The sequence below is a fragment of the Felis catus genome, chromosome X (genome assembly GCF_018350175.1).
Source record: "Felis catus isolate Fca126 chromosome X, F.catus_Fca126_mat1.0, whole genome shotgun sequence".
Taxonomy (NCBI): Eukaryota; Metazoa; Chordata; class Mammalia; order Carnivora; family Felidae; genus Felis; species Felis catus.
The window spans coordinates 15,548,807-15,564,426 of NC_058386.1; the positions used below are offsets into that span (position 1 = coordinate 15,548,807).

A 15,620-nucleotide genomic window follows, 5' to 3' on the forward strand; every position below is an offset into this window, starting at 1 on the left:
TGTGAGTGTGTGTATGTGCATAATTTTTTAAACTCTGTTTTGAGAAATTAAGGGTGTTTCCAAAGTATTCCTTATTAAACGATTCCTTGCTGAAACAAATCATAGATTGTAGTCAATATTTCCAATAATACAGTTGTTCTCAGCTCTGGCTGGACATTAAAATCACCTGGGGAGCTTTTAAAAAACACCAGTGCCAGAACCCTACTCCAAAAAGTTCTAATTCAATTAGTCTAGGGTGGGGCCATGCCATTAATATTTTTGAAAAGCTCCCCAGGTGATTCCCCGAGGCAGCCAGAGTTGAGAATCCTTGTCATAATGTAACATTTAGGATTTTATTAATAGTCCAGGAAATCTACTAAAGTAAATATACTAACCCCCTAAGATGCATGACAATGAATAGGAAAATTTGTAAAGTTCTTGAAGATGTTTAAAGAAAAACAAGATAATAATTATATGTTGTTAAAGTCTTTTTTTGGCTGGGACTCCAAATGTTTTATACTTTTAAAAAAGCAACTGTGCAGTGCCTAACGGAGCAAAAGCTAATTAAGTGTAACAATGCCTTGAAGCTGAAGACTAAAAAAACAGTATGTTTTCAGTTTTTCTTTAGGAAGTTCAGGATTGTCTGTGATCAGGATGTCCACACGTCCAGTGCCCGCTACAATAAAATCCCGCTGATGGGTTCCAGTTAACATGGGAGCTAAAATGTAGCCTTTCTGAGAAACCTATTTTTCAGGAGCACAAATTAAAATCATAAATAAGATTGTAAGGGGAGATCTCTAAAATGTTTAAGCAAATAAAGTTCCCCCAAGGGACTGATTTCTGGGGAATTCATTAGGCTTATTAGATGACATAATTATCTAATCACTGAAACAGGGTCCCTGGAGATCTCTTCTACTTTTTAGCTTAGATTTAATCATTGCATTTAAGATAATGCAGATCTTGGCACAGCGGAGTGGTCGCCAGAGATGCCCGACCGTCTGTTCCGAGGGGCGGCTAGCAGCGCGGCGGAGCGAGCCAGGGACGGCTTACACCTGAGACGGACTGCGGCACCGCACGTGCCCGAGGTGCAAGTCCAAGTCAAATGTCGAAGGAGAGCCTCCCTGAGCAACCAAGAGTGTCAGCTGTACCCAAGGCGGTCTCGGCAGCAGCAAGTACCTGTGGTGGATTTCCAGGCCGAACTGGGACGGCGATTCTTCGCTGGGACACCAAGCAGTGGTGAAAGCAGCACTGGAACATCCAGCTTAGCCGATTGCCAGGGGAAGAAGCAGCCTCCGTCTACTGTTTGAAACTTCTGCCCCAAGCTTGCACTGTGTGTGGGAGAGCCGCCGTCACACCTTTATCTGTAGCCTTCCCCCAGGTCTTAAGGATCCTGAAACCTTACCGCGGACGGTGGATTGGGTGCAACAGCAGCCGCGACTGTGGGAAAGAGCAGCAAGATGCCACGGCACACGGACTATAGACCCACGCGTATCCTGCAAGATGACCGAACATTCATTGGCACCTCTAAGGCTTTTGACAAACGTAGGAACGTGATCCTCCGGAATTATGATGAATCCAGCAAGATCTGGCCAAAGAATGCGAAGCGCCCAGAGCGTGAAGAAAAGCGGGTTGGGGGTCTGGTGTTGCTACGTAGGGAGAACTTGGGTTTCCATGCCTGTCAAGGACCACCCCCCAGAGACCCTGGCATTGCTCGGGGTACCACTTGCTGGAGCGGCAGGAGGTCCTGGGGTCGGCAGGGCAGCGGGCAGAGGAGTGCCAGCCGGTGTTCCAATCCCCCCGGCTCCTGCTGGATCTGCAGGCCCCGTGCGAGGGGTTGGGGGACCATCCCAACAGGAAATGGCTCCACAGGGAAGAGGTACTGTAGCCGCTGCCGCAGTTGCTGCTATTGCCATAATTGCTGCAGCCCCCACCCGGTGCCCACCGGGACGGGGGACCCCACCCACTCCCGTGGGCGGAGCTACACCACCTCCAGGCATCAGGGCTCCTCCACGTGGTATGAGACCACCCATGGGCCCACCAATTGGGCTTCCCCCTGCCGGAGGGACGCCAATAGGCATTCCCCCTCCAGGAATGAGACCCCCTCCGCCAGGTATTAGAGGTCCCCCTCCCCCAGGAGTGTGTCCACCAGAACACAATACTGTCAGTCCTTCTCAAGTCACTCCTTTCTCTGCGATGTGTCCTGTGAAACTACAGACAGTGTTTGTGAGCTTTTGTGCCTTCTTTGCTGCATTAATAATATTAGCAAATAAATGCACAGAGCAATTCAACAAAAAAATAAAATAAAATAATATAATATACATCTTTTTTCTCTATTGATCAGGACTTTTTTGGTTGTAAATAACAAATCCAACTGAACTAAAGTTAAGGAGAAAAGGAATCTATCGGTCAAATAGCCAAAAAGTCCAGAGACGAACTTCAGGCAAGGCTTGATTCAGGGGCTCAAACAATGTCATTGGAAATTGGGTCTTACTCTTTCCATCTGTCTTCTGTTTTCCCTCTAAGTAGATTCCGTTCTCAGGTTACTGTTTCCTCTTGGTAGCAAGATCGTTGCCAGTGGCTCTAGGCTTTCATACACCTGTTCAGCAACCCCAAAGATCATCCCTCTGTCCCAAGAACTCCAACAAAAATTGTGGAATTCGGGCACCTGGTTGGCTCAGTCGGTGGAGCGAGAGACTCTTGATCTCTGGGTTGTGAGTTCGAGCCCCACATGGGGTATCGAGATTACTTAAAAACAAAATCTTAAAAACAAAACAAAATAAAATTGTGGGATTGAATCGTATTGGCTTAGATCAGCCTGACTTTGGTCACGTGCCTTTCCTTGAACTAATCTCCATATTCAATGGGACACATTACTCCGATCGCCCAGGCTTGTGTTACATGTGCATTCCTGGAACTGGGGTGGGGTCAACTGTACCTGAATTACATGTCTGAAGTTGGGGTAGAGGGTGGCTCCCCAAAGAGAGTCAGAGTGTTGTCAGAAGATTTGGGGATGACCACTGAGCAAAGAAAAACAGGTTCACTACAATTCAGAAAAACTATTTCAAATTAAACTTCCCCACCTCTCTTTCCTCCGATTTCCCATTTAGCTATAACCAACGAGGTTTTATGGTGTCTTAGAAATTATCTTCTTCTTTGCGGTGCCTGAGTTCCAGCCCCACATCGGGCTCCCTGCTGACAGTGCGGAGTCTGCTTCAGATTCTCTCTCTTTCTGCCCCTCCCCTGCTCTTGCTCTCTCTCTTTCTCAAAATAAATAAATAAATTTTTAAAAATTGTCTTGTTTTCCAGAATTCAAACATATCATCTTATAGGCTTTTGGTATGGTGAATAAACATCTTCTGATAGGAGCTGGGTGCTTAAGTAATAAATGCTATAGGGGTTTTGCTATACCAAGCCATTACTAATCTTCAGTGTATTAATTTTTTTGCCTCAACCTGAGGCAAAGCCTTTATTTGGTATGAGAAATGCAAGTTTTTAAAAAATAAAATATCATGGCTGAAGACACTGCTCTCCAAACACCTTTCACCACAGAGACAAAAAAAGAAAAACCTTATGTCCAAGTTATCTTTGAACCCAAAGCAGATGTCTCGAGATTCTGTTCAAATGTGAAAGAGGAACCCTCTGGAATGAATGGAGATATGAATATATACTCCCTCGGAAGCACCATCAGCTTCCACTGTTCTGAGGTGGACTGTTAGAAGTGAGTTAGTGACCAGGATTGAAAAAGTTCATGGTTTGTATTTTGTTAATACTGGTCGTCATGGCAACCAACGGGTTCTACATAAAGCCTGAAGCCAGCGGACTTGTAATGGAATACATTCCTCTGAGTGAGTCAAAGCCTTGTTGAAAAGGAAGCAATCACGCTGCTGTGGAAATAAATTATGAACCGCTCAGGGTTGAAATAAGCAACTTTTTTGGAATCCCATTTCCCCCTCCTCCCACATACTTTTGATGATAAGTAACTTGGCAATGCTTCATTTCTGATGGGACTGCCTATCATAACTTGGAGAAGAGGCCTGGTAATATGTGGCTTGCCTACCTCACAAGGTGTCAGTGAGCATCAGATGAGAAAGTGTGTGTGAAAGTGCAATGGGCTACACTAATATGGCCAGTGCTGTGGATTAAGAGTTCTTAACATTCAGAAATGGAAGTTGCAGATATTATTTTAATCCACCCTGAGCCATTAGAGATTACTTCCTATGACACACATACTAATATTTTGTTCAGTCTGAAAACCCAAGTGATGAAACTTCCGCTGTTCCCCTGGGGCATCCTACTCCACCACAGAGCCAGAAAGTTTATGCTAGTAGAATATAGTGTTTAATAGCTCGGATTTTGGAGTCAGGCAGACATGGATTCAAATCCCGGCTCTACGGCTTTGTAGTTAAGGAAACTTGGGCACATCACTTAAAGTCTTTGCATCTCAGAATCTCATCTACAAAAGGGGGGTAATGGTACCTACTCTATAGAGCTGTGAGAAAGATTTCATACAATAATGTTAATAGAAGCACCTAACAACGTCTCGTGCAGAGTAAGGGGCAAATGAGTGTTAGGTGTTATTGTCATTAGTATTGTTCCGGTTGGGGCATGACCATCTTTGCTTTCTTGCTAATCCTTGTTGGAATTGTTTCTACCACATTAAATTCTTTTTTCTTCTTGATTTACTCTGGTGCTTTCAAATACTAAGTCAATACTTTCTGCTATTTTGATCCCCACCTTTTGTGATCATCTCGTTGATTACGATAAGCCACTGATTGGTTTACCTTCAAAAAGTGGATTCGATAACAAAGATTGTCAGCACTTTTAGTTACTTATTGTTCAGTATTATTATTGGCTTTGCTGGAGTGTGTTGACCCCAACTCACCACCATAGTTTCACGGGCCCTCTTGACTTGGAAATGAGAATGTTCTTAAAGTATTGGTGGAATAGCCTGCTTCTGGCACGCTGCACAGTAGGGAGCCAGCCACGACAGCCGCGCACACTCCCCCGTACCCTCACCTGGCAGGGAGCTGGCCTTGGATGATCGACAAAGTCAAGTTGCACAACTTTGGCCGGGAGCTTCATCCACTACGTATCCATCACTTGGACAACCTTGTTAAATTCCTGCAGCTTGGGCCTATCTGAGCTCTTCATCATTTTAGTATTGTCAGCCTAAGCAGACCAATTTCTGCTTCTAGGAACATTCCTTTGGAGAAGAGCAGAAATTTCAACAAACTCTCAAGTGCTCTTCAAACTCCTGGATCGGCGAGGCCCTTGAGCCCATTCTTGTAATAGACTCAGAAGAATGGTATTTGGAGCTGCAAGTTTGCATAGGGTCAGTTTTTCCAAGAAATGTAGTCCTTCTTTGGATAGTTAATTTGGAGGGGTTGGCATTTCCTTCTACCTGGCCTCATGTGTTTTCCCCATCTTCTTGGAGACTGACCTTAAAATAGTTTCTCTATCTTCATCCTTCCAGCACTTTTGTCTCTGCTCTTCCAGCATCTTCATTAATTTTAACACCAGGCTGATTTTTCTTTGCCACGAAAGGCTTTTAGCTTCTTTGATAGCTCTTTGATTCCTCCTGAGCCTGCTTCTCCAGCACAGGGTAAAGTTTAACAAAAGGGTTTTTGGATTGTTTTTTGTTTTGTTTTGTTTTGTTTTTAACCGGCAGGCCATGTCCCTCAGTGACAAACATTATTTAAGTAAGACACTCTTGGCCTCTTCTTTGACCAGCAAACCTCAATGGTTGGTAATTGTCAATGCCCAGAACAGATTTTTTCCTCCTTACTCGAAGATACCTTGAGGACCTCATGTTCAGGCCAGAACTATTTTGGGTGGAAGGGAGACAGGACATTTGATACCTTTGTGTCTGGTAAAATCTTTCCCACAGAGCCCTGGATTCTCATCTCTTCTTTACAGTGGCTAATGGTTAAGATGCTAATGCCACTATCTTCGCCTTGGGTACTCTGAACCTCAGACCACTTCCTTTCGGGCTGGGCATCTCTTTAGTTAGAACCACAATCTGAAGGGGAAATGCTTTTGATTAGCGAGGCAATTAAAAATAAAATTCTGTGTCTTCCGAAACGATTTTCTTCCATCTGACCAATTAGCCTGGTTTCTATTTTGGAAAACATCGATTACACACCGAAAAAATGCAATAAACTTGCCATTTTCAAAACTCCACAAACTCCAAGCAAATGATATTTAATGAGTGATTTATAGTGATATCAGTACAGTAGGGGCCCCTAACTTTAAAAACAGTGGCTTTTAAATTGCAAAGCTATGAAGATTATTGAACACCAACTTCCTTGCTAATAGAGCTGTAATTTTAAGGCAGAGAAGGTTCTCTCGGCCTCAGCACTCTGGACATTTGGGGCTAGATCATTCTCCCTTGTGGAAGCTGTCTTGTGCACTGTGGGATGTCGAGCAGCATCTCTGGTCTCTACCCATTAGATGCCAGTAGAATCCTCACTCCAGGGGTGATCGCCAGAACTGTCTCCAGACAAATTCCAAGTGTCCCCTGGGGGGCACAATTGCCCCTGGGTGAGAACCTCTGATGTAGAAGACATGGTGAAGCAGTTTTTCCCTTGTTTGCTTTTCTGGACTATGAAAGTGGGAGAGGCCAATGAAAAATAAGAACACAGTAGGTCTTAGAATGTACTATTTTCACTCTATTATCAAATCCTCAACTTTTCTCAACTGAGATTTTTAGAAAAACAATTAAATTTCCAAACATAGCTCGGATATACAAACATTGGTCCCCGGCGTGTCTCACCTCTCTGCTAATGGGTCAACAAGAACAGGACTTTTCACGAGGTGTTCCAAGAGTTTGCAGGGCCCCTCTCTGGCCTACTTCACGGAGAGCCAGGGTAAAACTACTCATTAGCAAAGTGACTAATGCATAGGCCTATTAGTTGAAATAGTCAGCGAGGGGAAAAGGAGAGTAATGTTTCCTGTGTACCGTTTCCTCTTTTAAAGCAGAATATGCTGTAGACTAATGAGTGGCCACATCCAAGTTGCTCTTACAAATTGGTAAGTTTCGTCTTTGCCGTCCAGTACTTGCTTCCAGACTAGTCGGGATTTTCAAAGACCCTGATGTGAAAAGAAAATGGTGATATCCCAGGCATTCTTGCTTTAATAACTGCTCCTCTCTTGGCCTCAGCCTCTCCTTTCCTTCCACCCCCCTCCTTCTTCCACCTTCCCTGCTTCCTGCTACTTTGAAGAGGGCCTGGGAAGAGTGGCCCCTGAAGGCAGGGAAGTGAATGGGAATTAGAATCACCTGGGGGCACCTGGGCGACTCAGCTGGTTGAGGATCCTTCCAGGTCCCCATCTCACAGTTCTTGAGTCGGGCTCTCTGCTGACAGCGCAGAGCCTGAAGCCTGCGTCAGATTCTGTGTCTCCCTCGCTGTCCGCCCCTCCCCGCCTTGCGCTCTCTTTCTCCAAAATAAATTTAAAAACACATTCAAAAAATTTAAAATCACTTGGAGAGCTTTTCACCCCGCACAGTTATGAAGGCCAGCCGACTATCCCATCCACTCCCTACCCAGCGCCCACCAGCAGCGTACTGGCTGGAAACAAAAGCCACACACAATTAGGAGGCATTGAGGAGATTAAGGAAGGGATGCTTTGCAGAGACGCGGTCAGGGTTTAGGGAAATCCCTGGGAGGGTGCAGTACGGTAGAGTAACAGCAGGGAGCTGGTACCCCCCTCTGCTGGAAGGGCAAGGAAGAGCGCGGTAGCTGGAACTCAGACGGCAGCAGTGGGAGCAGTCGTCTTGTGGGAGCTGTTTCTGGCGCCACACAAACCAGCAAGCCAGGCTGACCCGGCAAGGGGAGTGATATTTGACTTAATACCGGAGTCGCATGTGGAACCGGTTTCCGGGCAGAGGCAGCGGCAAGTGCAAAGGCCCAGAGGTGAGAATCGCCGCTTTGTTCTTAAGAGGATTTTTTGTAAGTAGACTTCGGGATCTGTCAGGGTCTGCACTGTCTCACCTCTCATTGAACTCGAAACAGAATTTGGGGGCTATTTTGAAACACTGAACACTGTGTAGTTCTTTAGGAGGTGTCTCCTCGGGCACCTCATCCTATCCCCTGAAGCCCCCAGCTTCTGTGGCTGGGAGACACGGAAGTTCACCCTAAAAACAGCTCTGAAGCATAAACCGCTGCTTCTCAAACTTCAGCAGGTTTGTGGTTCTGGTTTAGCAGGTCTGGGATGCAGCCCGAGAGTCTGCATTTCTATCAGATTGCCAGAAAGGCCATTGCTGCCTGGCCATACTTTGGAGAGCGAGGACCTCAAGAACTCGGAACAGGGCAGAGTGGGAAACAGAAACCACCCACCAGAAGTTAGAAGACCTGGGTCCAATCTAAACTGTGACCTTAACCAGTCACATGACCTCAGGCAAGCCACTTAGCCATTCCTTCATCTGTAAAAATGGAGGTGTTAGGCAAGGCTCCTCCTGCTGTCCCTTACGTGTCTGCAGGTGATGACTAGGCCTTTCAGACCAAATGCTGTGACATTTGCAGTCGCTCTAAGTTTGGGAGTTCTGACATCAGCCCTACGGCCATTTTATTTCTTCTGTGCTATTGTGAGGACACAGAAAACAGTAATGTCTGAGCCCAGAGGTGGAATCCCTCAGACTCGGACAATAGAAGTTGGGAGAGGGAGTCATCACACACTTCAGTCAATGGAGGATTTTCTCTCAAAATTAGTAGAGGAGATACCTAGCAATCACTACTTTAAGCTGATTAGAATTGTCGTTAAATGGAAGTAAGCTAAATATCAACCAACAAGTGACTGGTGAAATTAAACATTCTAGGCAACCATTAAAAATGATTATGTTTGGACAATTTTACTGATATGGGAAGTTGACACGATGTATCATGGAGTGAAAAAAAATGAGAGGTTACGTTACAGCGTGTGTATAGCAAAGAGTACATGAGCTTAGGTATTCACCAAGAAACGTCTAATTTTCTTTAAATGGAAACAATCTAAACAACTAAATGCAATGCCTGATCCTAAAGTAGATCCTTATGAGAGGTGAAAAATGCTGTAAAAGACACTATTGGGTCAACTGACAAAATTGAAACTCAAATGGTAAATTAAATTAAAATATTGTATCAATATTAAATTTCCTGATGTTGATAACTGTACTGTGATTACTTAAGAAGATCCTTTTTCTACAAATAATCCAGTGAAGAAATGGGCAAAAGGCATGGATAGACACTTCTCCAAAGAAGACATCCAGATGGCCAACCGACACATGAAAAACTGCTCAACATCACTCATCATCAGGGAAATACAAGTCAAAACCACAGTGAGATACCACCTTACACCTGTCAGAATGGCTAGCATGAACAACTCAGGCAACAACAGATGTTGGCAAGGATGCGGAGAAAGAGGATCTCTTTTGCATTGTTGGTGGGAATGCAAGCTGGTGCAGCCTCTCTGGAAAACAGCATGGAGGTTCCTCAAAAAACTAAAAATAGAACTAGCCTATGACCCAGGAATTGCACTATAGGCATTTATCCAAGGGATACAGGTGTGCTCTTTCGAAGGGACACATACGCCCCCATGCTTATAGCAGCACCATCAACAATAGCCAAAGTATGGAAAGAGTCCAAATGTCCATCGATGGATGAATGGATAAAGAAGATGTGGTATATATATATACAACAGAGCATTACTCGGCAATCAAAAAGAATGAAATCTTGCCATTTGCAACTACGTGGATGGAACTGGAGGGTATTATGCTAAGGGAAATTAGTCCAAGAAAGACAAATATATGACTTCACTCATATGAGGACTTTAAGAGACAAAACAGATGAACGTAAGGGAAGGGAAACAAAAATAATATAAAAACAGGGAGGGGGACACAACAGAAGAGACTCATAAATATGGAGAACAAACAGGGCTGCTGGAGGGGTTGTGGGGGGGGGATGGGCTAAATGGGGAAGGGGAACTAAGGAATCTACTCCTGAAATCATTGTTGCACTATATGCTAACTAATTTGGATGTAAATTAAAGAAAATAAAAAACAAAACAAGTTAATAAAAAGAATTTTTAAAATAAATCCAAATATTAAATATTCAAAAAAAAGAAGATCCTTTTTCTTAGAAAATGTGCACTGAACTTTTTCCTAAGCATAAAATTATTTCCAAATAAAGAAAGTTTTCTTAAAAAGAATGTTTAGGAAGCTCACAGAACCTGGGGGTGGGGATAGGGTGTGGCACAGAGAGTCAGGCTCAAACACAAGGCAGCCAGAAACATTCCCCGAACCATCACTGGTCTGCTCCAGCCAAGAGTAGATTACTTCTGGGGGCACCTGGGTTGGTTAAGTGACTGACTTTAGCTTGAGTTGTGATCTCACAGTTTGTGAGTTCGAGCCCCACACTGGTCTCTGCCCTGGCAGCACGGAGCCTGCTGTGATTCTCTCTCTCTCTCTCTCTCTCTCTCTCTCTCTCTCTCTCTCTCTCTCTCCCCCTTCCCCACTTGCTCTCTCTCAAAAATAAATAAACATTTTTTTTTTTAAGTTTAAAGAGTGACTACTTCTCAAACAGACACTGCAGCTCTCACAGATGATAGCAGGGACCAGATGCCTGAAACTCATTCACTGCTGCCTCTAAAGAAAAGAGAGCTTCCTACTTCCCTCAGCAGGAAACAGTTCCTCATAGCACTTGTTCCCATGCATAACTGGCTTTCAAATCCATGTCTTCCCGAGGTGCATCTGATCAGTGGGAATTAGCTGCAGGGGTTGCTGGGAAAGCAAATTTATGATTTCAATCTTTAAAAAGTCAGCATCCGTGTACGAAGTGCTCCAAACACAAGATGGGTGTTCAAAAGATGTCAGGTGGCCACAGATGGGACAAATGCTACCACCATCACACTCACAAAAAGTTACCCCTAATGATGACTTCTGTGGAGTCACCCCAGCTTGGGTCTGGGAAGCCTTCCTTGTGCACTTCTAGTCACTTCCTTGTGAAAGCAGCTGCCTAACGTTGGCTCTGATAGAGCAGACATGACCTAGTTACTGTGCACTTCAAATATGTCAGACATGCAAACAGAACCCAATGAGACATCACTACATACCCACCAAAACAGCTAACGCGTAAAAGGAAGACTGACACACCAAGTGACAGTTAAGATGTGCAAAACTAGGACTCTCACTCATCGTCAGTGGGAGCGTAAACAGGTACAAGCACTTTGGAAAAGCTGAATATATGTACACTCTATGACTGAGCAATTCCGCTCCTGGTATCTAACCGACAACAATGAGCCCTTATGTCGATCAGAGGATGTGCACAAAAGTATTCATGGCATCATTATTCATAATAGCTCCAAACTAGAAACGACACAAGTGTCCATCAACAGTAAAATGAGTAAATAAATATCGCAATACGTACAATATGGAATACTACACAACAATCGAGAAAATAATGAACTAGCCTTACACACAGTATTATGGAGGAATTTCACCAACAGTGCTGAAAAAGACACCAGATACAAAAAAGCACATCCTGTATGATTCCATTTACATGCAGCTCAAGAGCAAAGAAACAAATCTATGACAACATGTCAGAATAGCAGTTTCTGTTAGTGTGAAATTGAGGGGTACCAAGAAGGGGCATGAGGGGGCCTTTTAGGATAATGAAAATGTTCTGTATCCTGATCTGTGTGCAGGTGTCACAGGTGTTTACCCATACAATTCAAACTATGCCCTAAGATACACACTTTACTGTGTGAAACTTATACCTCAATTTTTGGGAGAAAGAATAAAGACTACGGAAATAGGATCACAGATTCTTAGAGCATTAAGGGAACTTTTCTAGAAGGAAGGAAGGAAGGGAGGGAGGAAGGAAAGAGGAAGGAAGGAAGGAAGGAAGGAAGGAAGGAAGGAAGGAAGGAAGGAAGGAAAGAACTGTCATCAGAGGAATACGAAGTCTCCTAAAGTTCTGAAATGACTGGTGGCATGCTACGATCTCCACCAGGTTTAGCTGTTGACAGCATTTTCCTGACTCCGCCTCACACTTTCCCATGTCTTCAGAAAGTAACTTTTTGCAATTAAGCACTAAGAAACTAGCTGGAAATGTGTGTATGGAGCAGTTCTACATAACTGCACAGTGCTTTGCCATTCACAGAGAATAGGGTACCTCATTTGACCCTTGCAACAACCCTGGGAAGTGGGCAGGGTGAATGTTCATTTCCATTACCATTGCATTTCAAAGAGGCTAAATGGTCATATGGAGTCACTGCTTCTGACTTTCAATCTAATGCTTTTCTAGTGTTTGTAAGTGCTGATTTCTATACGACAACTAAATACAGCAAATAATTCTGGATTGGATCCTGGAAAGGAAAAAAATGCTATAAAGGACATTATTGAGAAAAATTGGTGAAATTTGAACACAGACCACATGTAGAGGATAATATTGTATCCACCATTTCTAAATTTCTTGACTTTGATCATTATACTGTAGTTTCATAAAAGTGTCCCGGTTCACAAGAAATGCATGCAGGAAGTATGCAGAGTGAAAGGTCACCATGCCCATAACTGACTCTCAAATAGTTCTTTAAAAATTAGAGAGAAAGAGGGGGCGCCTGGGTGGCTCAGTCGGTTAAGCGGCCGACTTCAGCTCAGGTCACGATCTCGCGGTCCGTGAGTTCGAGCCCCGCGTCGGGCTCTGGGCTGATGGCTCAGAGCCTGGAGCCTGCTTCCGATTCTGTGTCTCCCTCTCTCTCTGCCCGTCCCCCGTTCATGCTCTGTCTCTCTCTGTCTCAAAAATAAATACAACGTTAAAAAAAATTTAAAAAAAATTAGAGAGTAAGAGAGGGGCAGCAAATGTGGCAAAATGTCAATAACATGTGAATCTCGGTGAGTGGCGTTCAAGTATTTGTTGTATTGTTCTTGCAACTTCCATGGAGGGATTAAATTTTTCTCAAAAAAATCTAAAACATTCAAGAAAAAACTACTTTCGGATAAAATCAAGTTATGCCTTCTGTTGTGCATATCACATGAAACCATAGTCATCTTGGGCACTGCAGAAGAAAAATGACAGCACTATAATTTCTAACAGATTTATTAATTGCTTCATTTCATCATCACACAGGCAAAACATCCTTTCTCTTATTTAGTTAACATAATCTATGAACTTAATAGAAAGACTTGCTCTGCGGGGAACAGTTGTAGCTTTTATAGAATACCTTAGAATGTTCTTTTTAAATGTTTATTTCTTTATTTTGAGGGGAGGAGGGGCAGAGAGAGAAGGAGAGAGAGAACTCCGAGCAGACTCCGTGCTATTAACGTGAAACCTGACACGAGGTTCAATCCCATGCCCGCGAGATCACAACCTGAGCTGATATCAAGAGTCGGATGCTCAGCTGACTGAGCTACCCAGGCACCCCTAGACTACCTTAGAATGTTCTGTTATGAAGCCCTGAGAGAGGGAAAGAATCTGCAGCCTCATGGTCCCTGCTGCTTTGGTGATGCCTCATGAAGATGGCAAGACTTTGCAAGGCAGAGACTTGTGGCACACTCAGGGATACTGGGTCCCAGGGGCAGGGGCTCCAGCTTTGCCTGAGTCCTATCACCCAAGTGTATTTTGGAAGCAGCAGAACTGCTGGACTGAAAAAGGAACTAGGACCCTGTCCATCATGAGGAAAATGGGCGATGACGTAAACAACTGCAGAGCGCTGGCCTGGAAAAGACTCACTAATTGAGTTCAAATTTCCCTCCACCTCATGGGTGTCCCAAATGGAACTTAAGTTAAAATAAATAATAAGACAATGTTTCTATACTTGAATGTTTGGACTGAGATTCATTCCTATTACGTTAAGTAACATGTATTGAAATGTATGATATGCTGGCCATGTTATAATGGTTGTTTTATTTCGTTCTCACAACAACTCTATGACTTAGGTAAAATAGTCCCCATTTTACAAATGGGGAAACCGAAGCTTAGAGGGGTTATTAACTACTTGCCTGAAGTCACGCAGCAGGTAACTGGTGGAGATAGGTGAGCTCGGACAGGCTGACTCCAGAGTCTCGGTGCTTAGCCCCTCCACCATGCTTACAGGTGGCTACCCGCCTATCCATAAGGCCAGTCCTCCCCCTAGCAATACCCGCTACAGACTAGGGCCTGTGATCTATTAAGGGAAGATGCTACTCTGCGGTGTAACAGAAATGTAAGAAATCTATCCCAGCTCAACAGAACACAAGAAAATCATTAATTCCATCCCTTTCAATAGGCAGCCAAATTTTCCACACTGCGGATGACTAAAAGATGGAGCTGATTGTGCCCAGGAGGGTGTGACAGTACTGGTACTGCCAAACGTCCTGGCTGGTGATGCCCTCCTCCCCTGCAAAGAGTGGGGTTCTTCCAAACGACATTGGTGTTCTCCACTCCCCCCATGGACGTGTAACTTAGGTAGGTAAACCTGCCCAAGTCGCACACTATGCCTCACCCAGGGCCTGAAGAAAGCTGGTCCCACACTAAAGGCAATTTGTGAAACATAATTACTTGCAGATTCCTTCTGGAGCCGCTTAAGCTCCTTGAGGTCTCAGATGTGTGGCCAGGCTAGAACTCTTCTTGGCAGCTAAGGATCCTTCTGCCTCCAGCTGGAGAGGAGGTCCAAATGACAGAAACCAAGGGCATCACTCAGATGGAGTTTGGCCTTCCCAAGACTTGGTGGGGCAGGCTCAGATGCATGAATGGGGCTTTGGGGAGCCTACCCTTTCAGCAGATCCAAACCACACAGATCACAGAGATCTGCGGAAAATAATGTCTTTTTCATGAGCGGACTGAGCATTAGTGATAGTCTCCATTTGGCTTGATGGCACTCTGAGTGGGGAAATGAAAGTCTTTTCTCTCAGTAAAAGGGGTAGCATGGTCAACGAAACTCATGCCCAGTAACCTACTGGAAAGGCTTGCCCCAGATAACGTTTGTTTTCTGTTGAGAGAAGCACAGCAGGCTTTGATTCTGCTACTGTAGTGTTTGCAATTATATTTATTATCTATTATGGGTCAAATCACAAAACTATAATGGATACAGCTACATACAAATTTGATTACCCCCCAAACCCTGAGACATAGCTGTCATGTATCTCATTTTACAAATAAGTAACCAAGTTAATATAAGCCTGACATGATTTTAATTTTAATCCAGTTCAAATCAAAGTTAGAAGCAGAGGACATTCGACAACATGGACAACTCTCATAGACATCGAACAAAAGGAAAGAAGGCAGATAGGAAAGAGTGCATACTATATGATTCTATTGGTATGACATACAAGAACAGGAAAAACTAATCTATGGCGACAGAAATCAGAAGAGTGGTTACTTCTGGGAGTGTGGTATTGACTGGAAAGGGGCATGAGGGAGCCCCTAGGGATGCTGGAAGCTTTCTAGATCTTGATTTCAGTGGTAGTTCCACAGGTGTATTCAAATGTACAAAATCATTGAGCTGTGCTTTTAAGATTTGTGCACTTTATTAAGTTGTCTCAAAAAAGAGGTCACAATTAATTTATGAGAAAAGAGCCAAGAATGCACAAGGGGAAAGGATAGTCTCTTCAATAAAGAGTACTGGGGAAAACGGATAACCACATGCAAAAGAAAGACAATTCCCATTTCACATATATGCAAAAATGTACTTGA

The 15,620-nt window shown here is 44.0% G+C and overlaps 2 protein-coding genes across 2 annotated transcripts; both read left to right on the forward strand.

Annotated features, from left to right (window-relative positions):
- Window positions 1–659: 659 nt before the first annotated feature.
- On the forward strand, window positions 660–1,425 carry LOC111558773 (SNRPN upstream reading frame protein-like). The gene has a single exon (XM_045051073.1). It carries the CDS (start codon window positions 966–968, stop codon window positions 1,284–1,286), a length of 321 nt encoding a protein of 106 aa, XP_044907008.1. The 5' UTR covers window positions 660–965; the 3' UTR covers window positions 1,287–1,425.
- On the forward strand, window positions 1,314–14,119 carry LOC101089581 (small nuclear ribonucleoprotein-associated protein N-like). Its single transcript, XM_045051094.1, is given in 3 exon segments — window positions 1,314–1,694; window positions 1,696–2,212; window positions 14,043–14,119. Coding segments are annotated over 3 exon segments (852 nt in total). The 5' UTR covers window positions 1,314–1,436.
- Window positions 14,120–15,620: the final 1,501 nt, after the last annotated feature.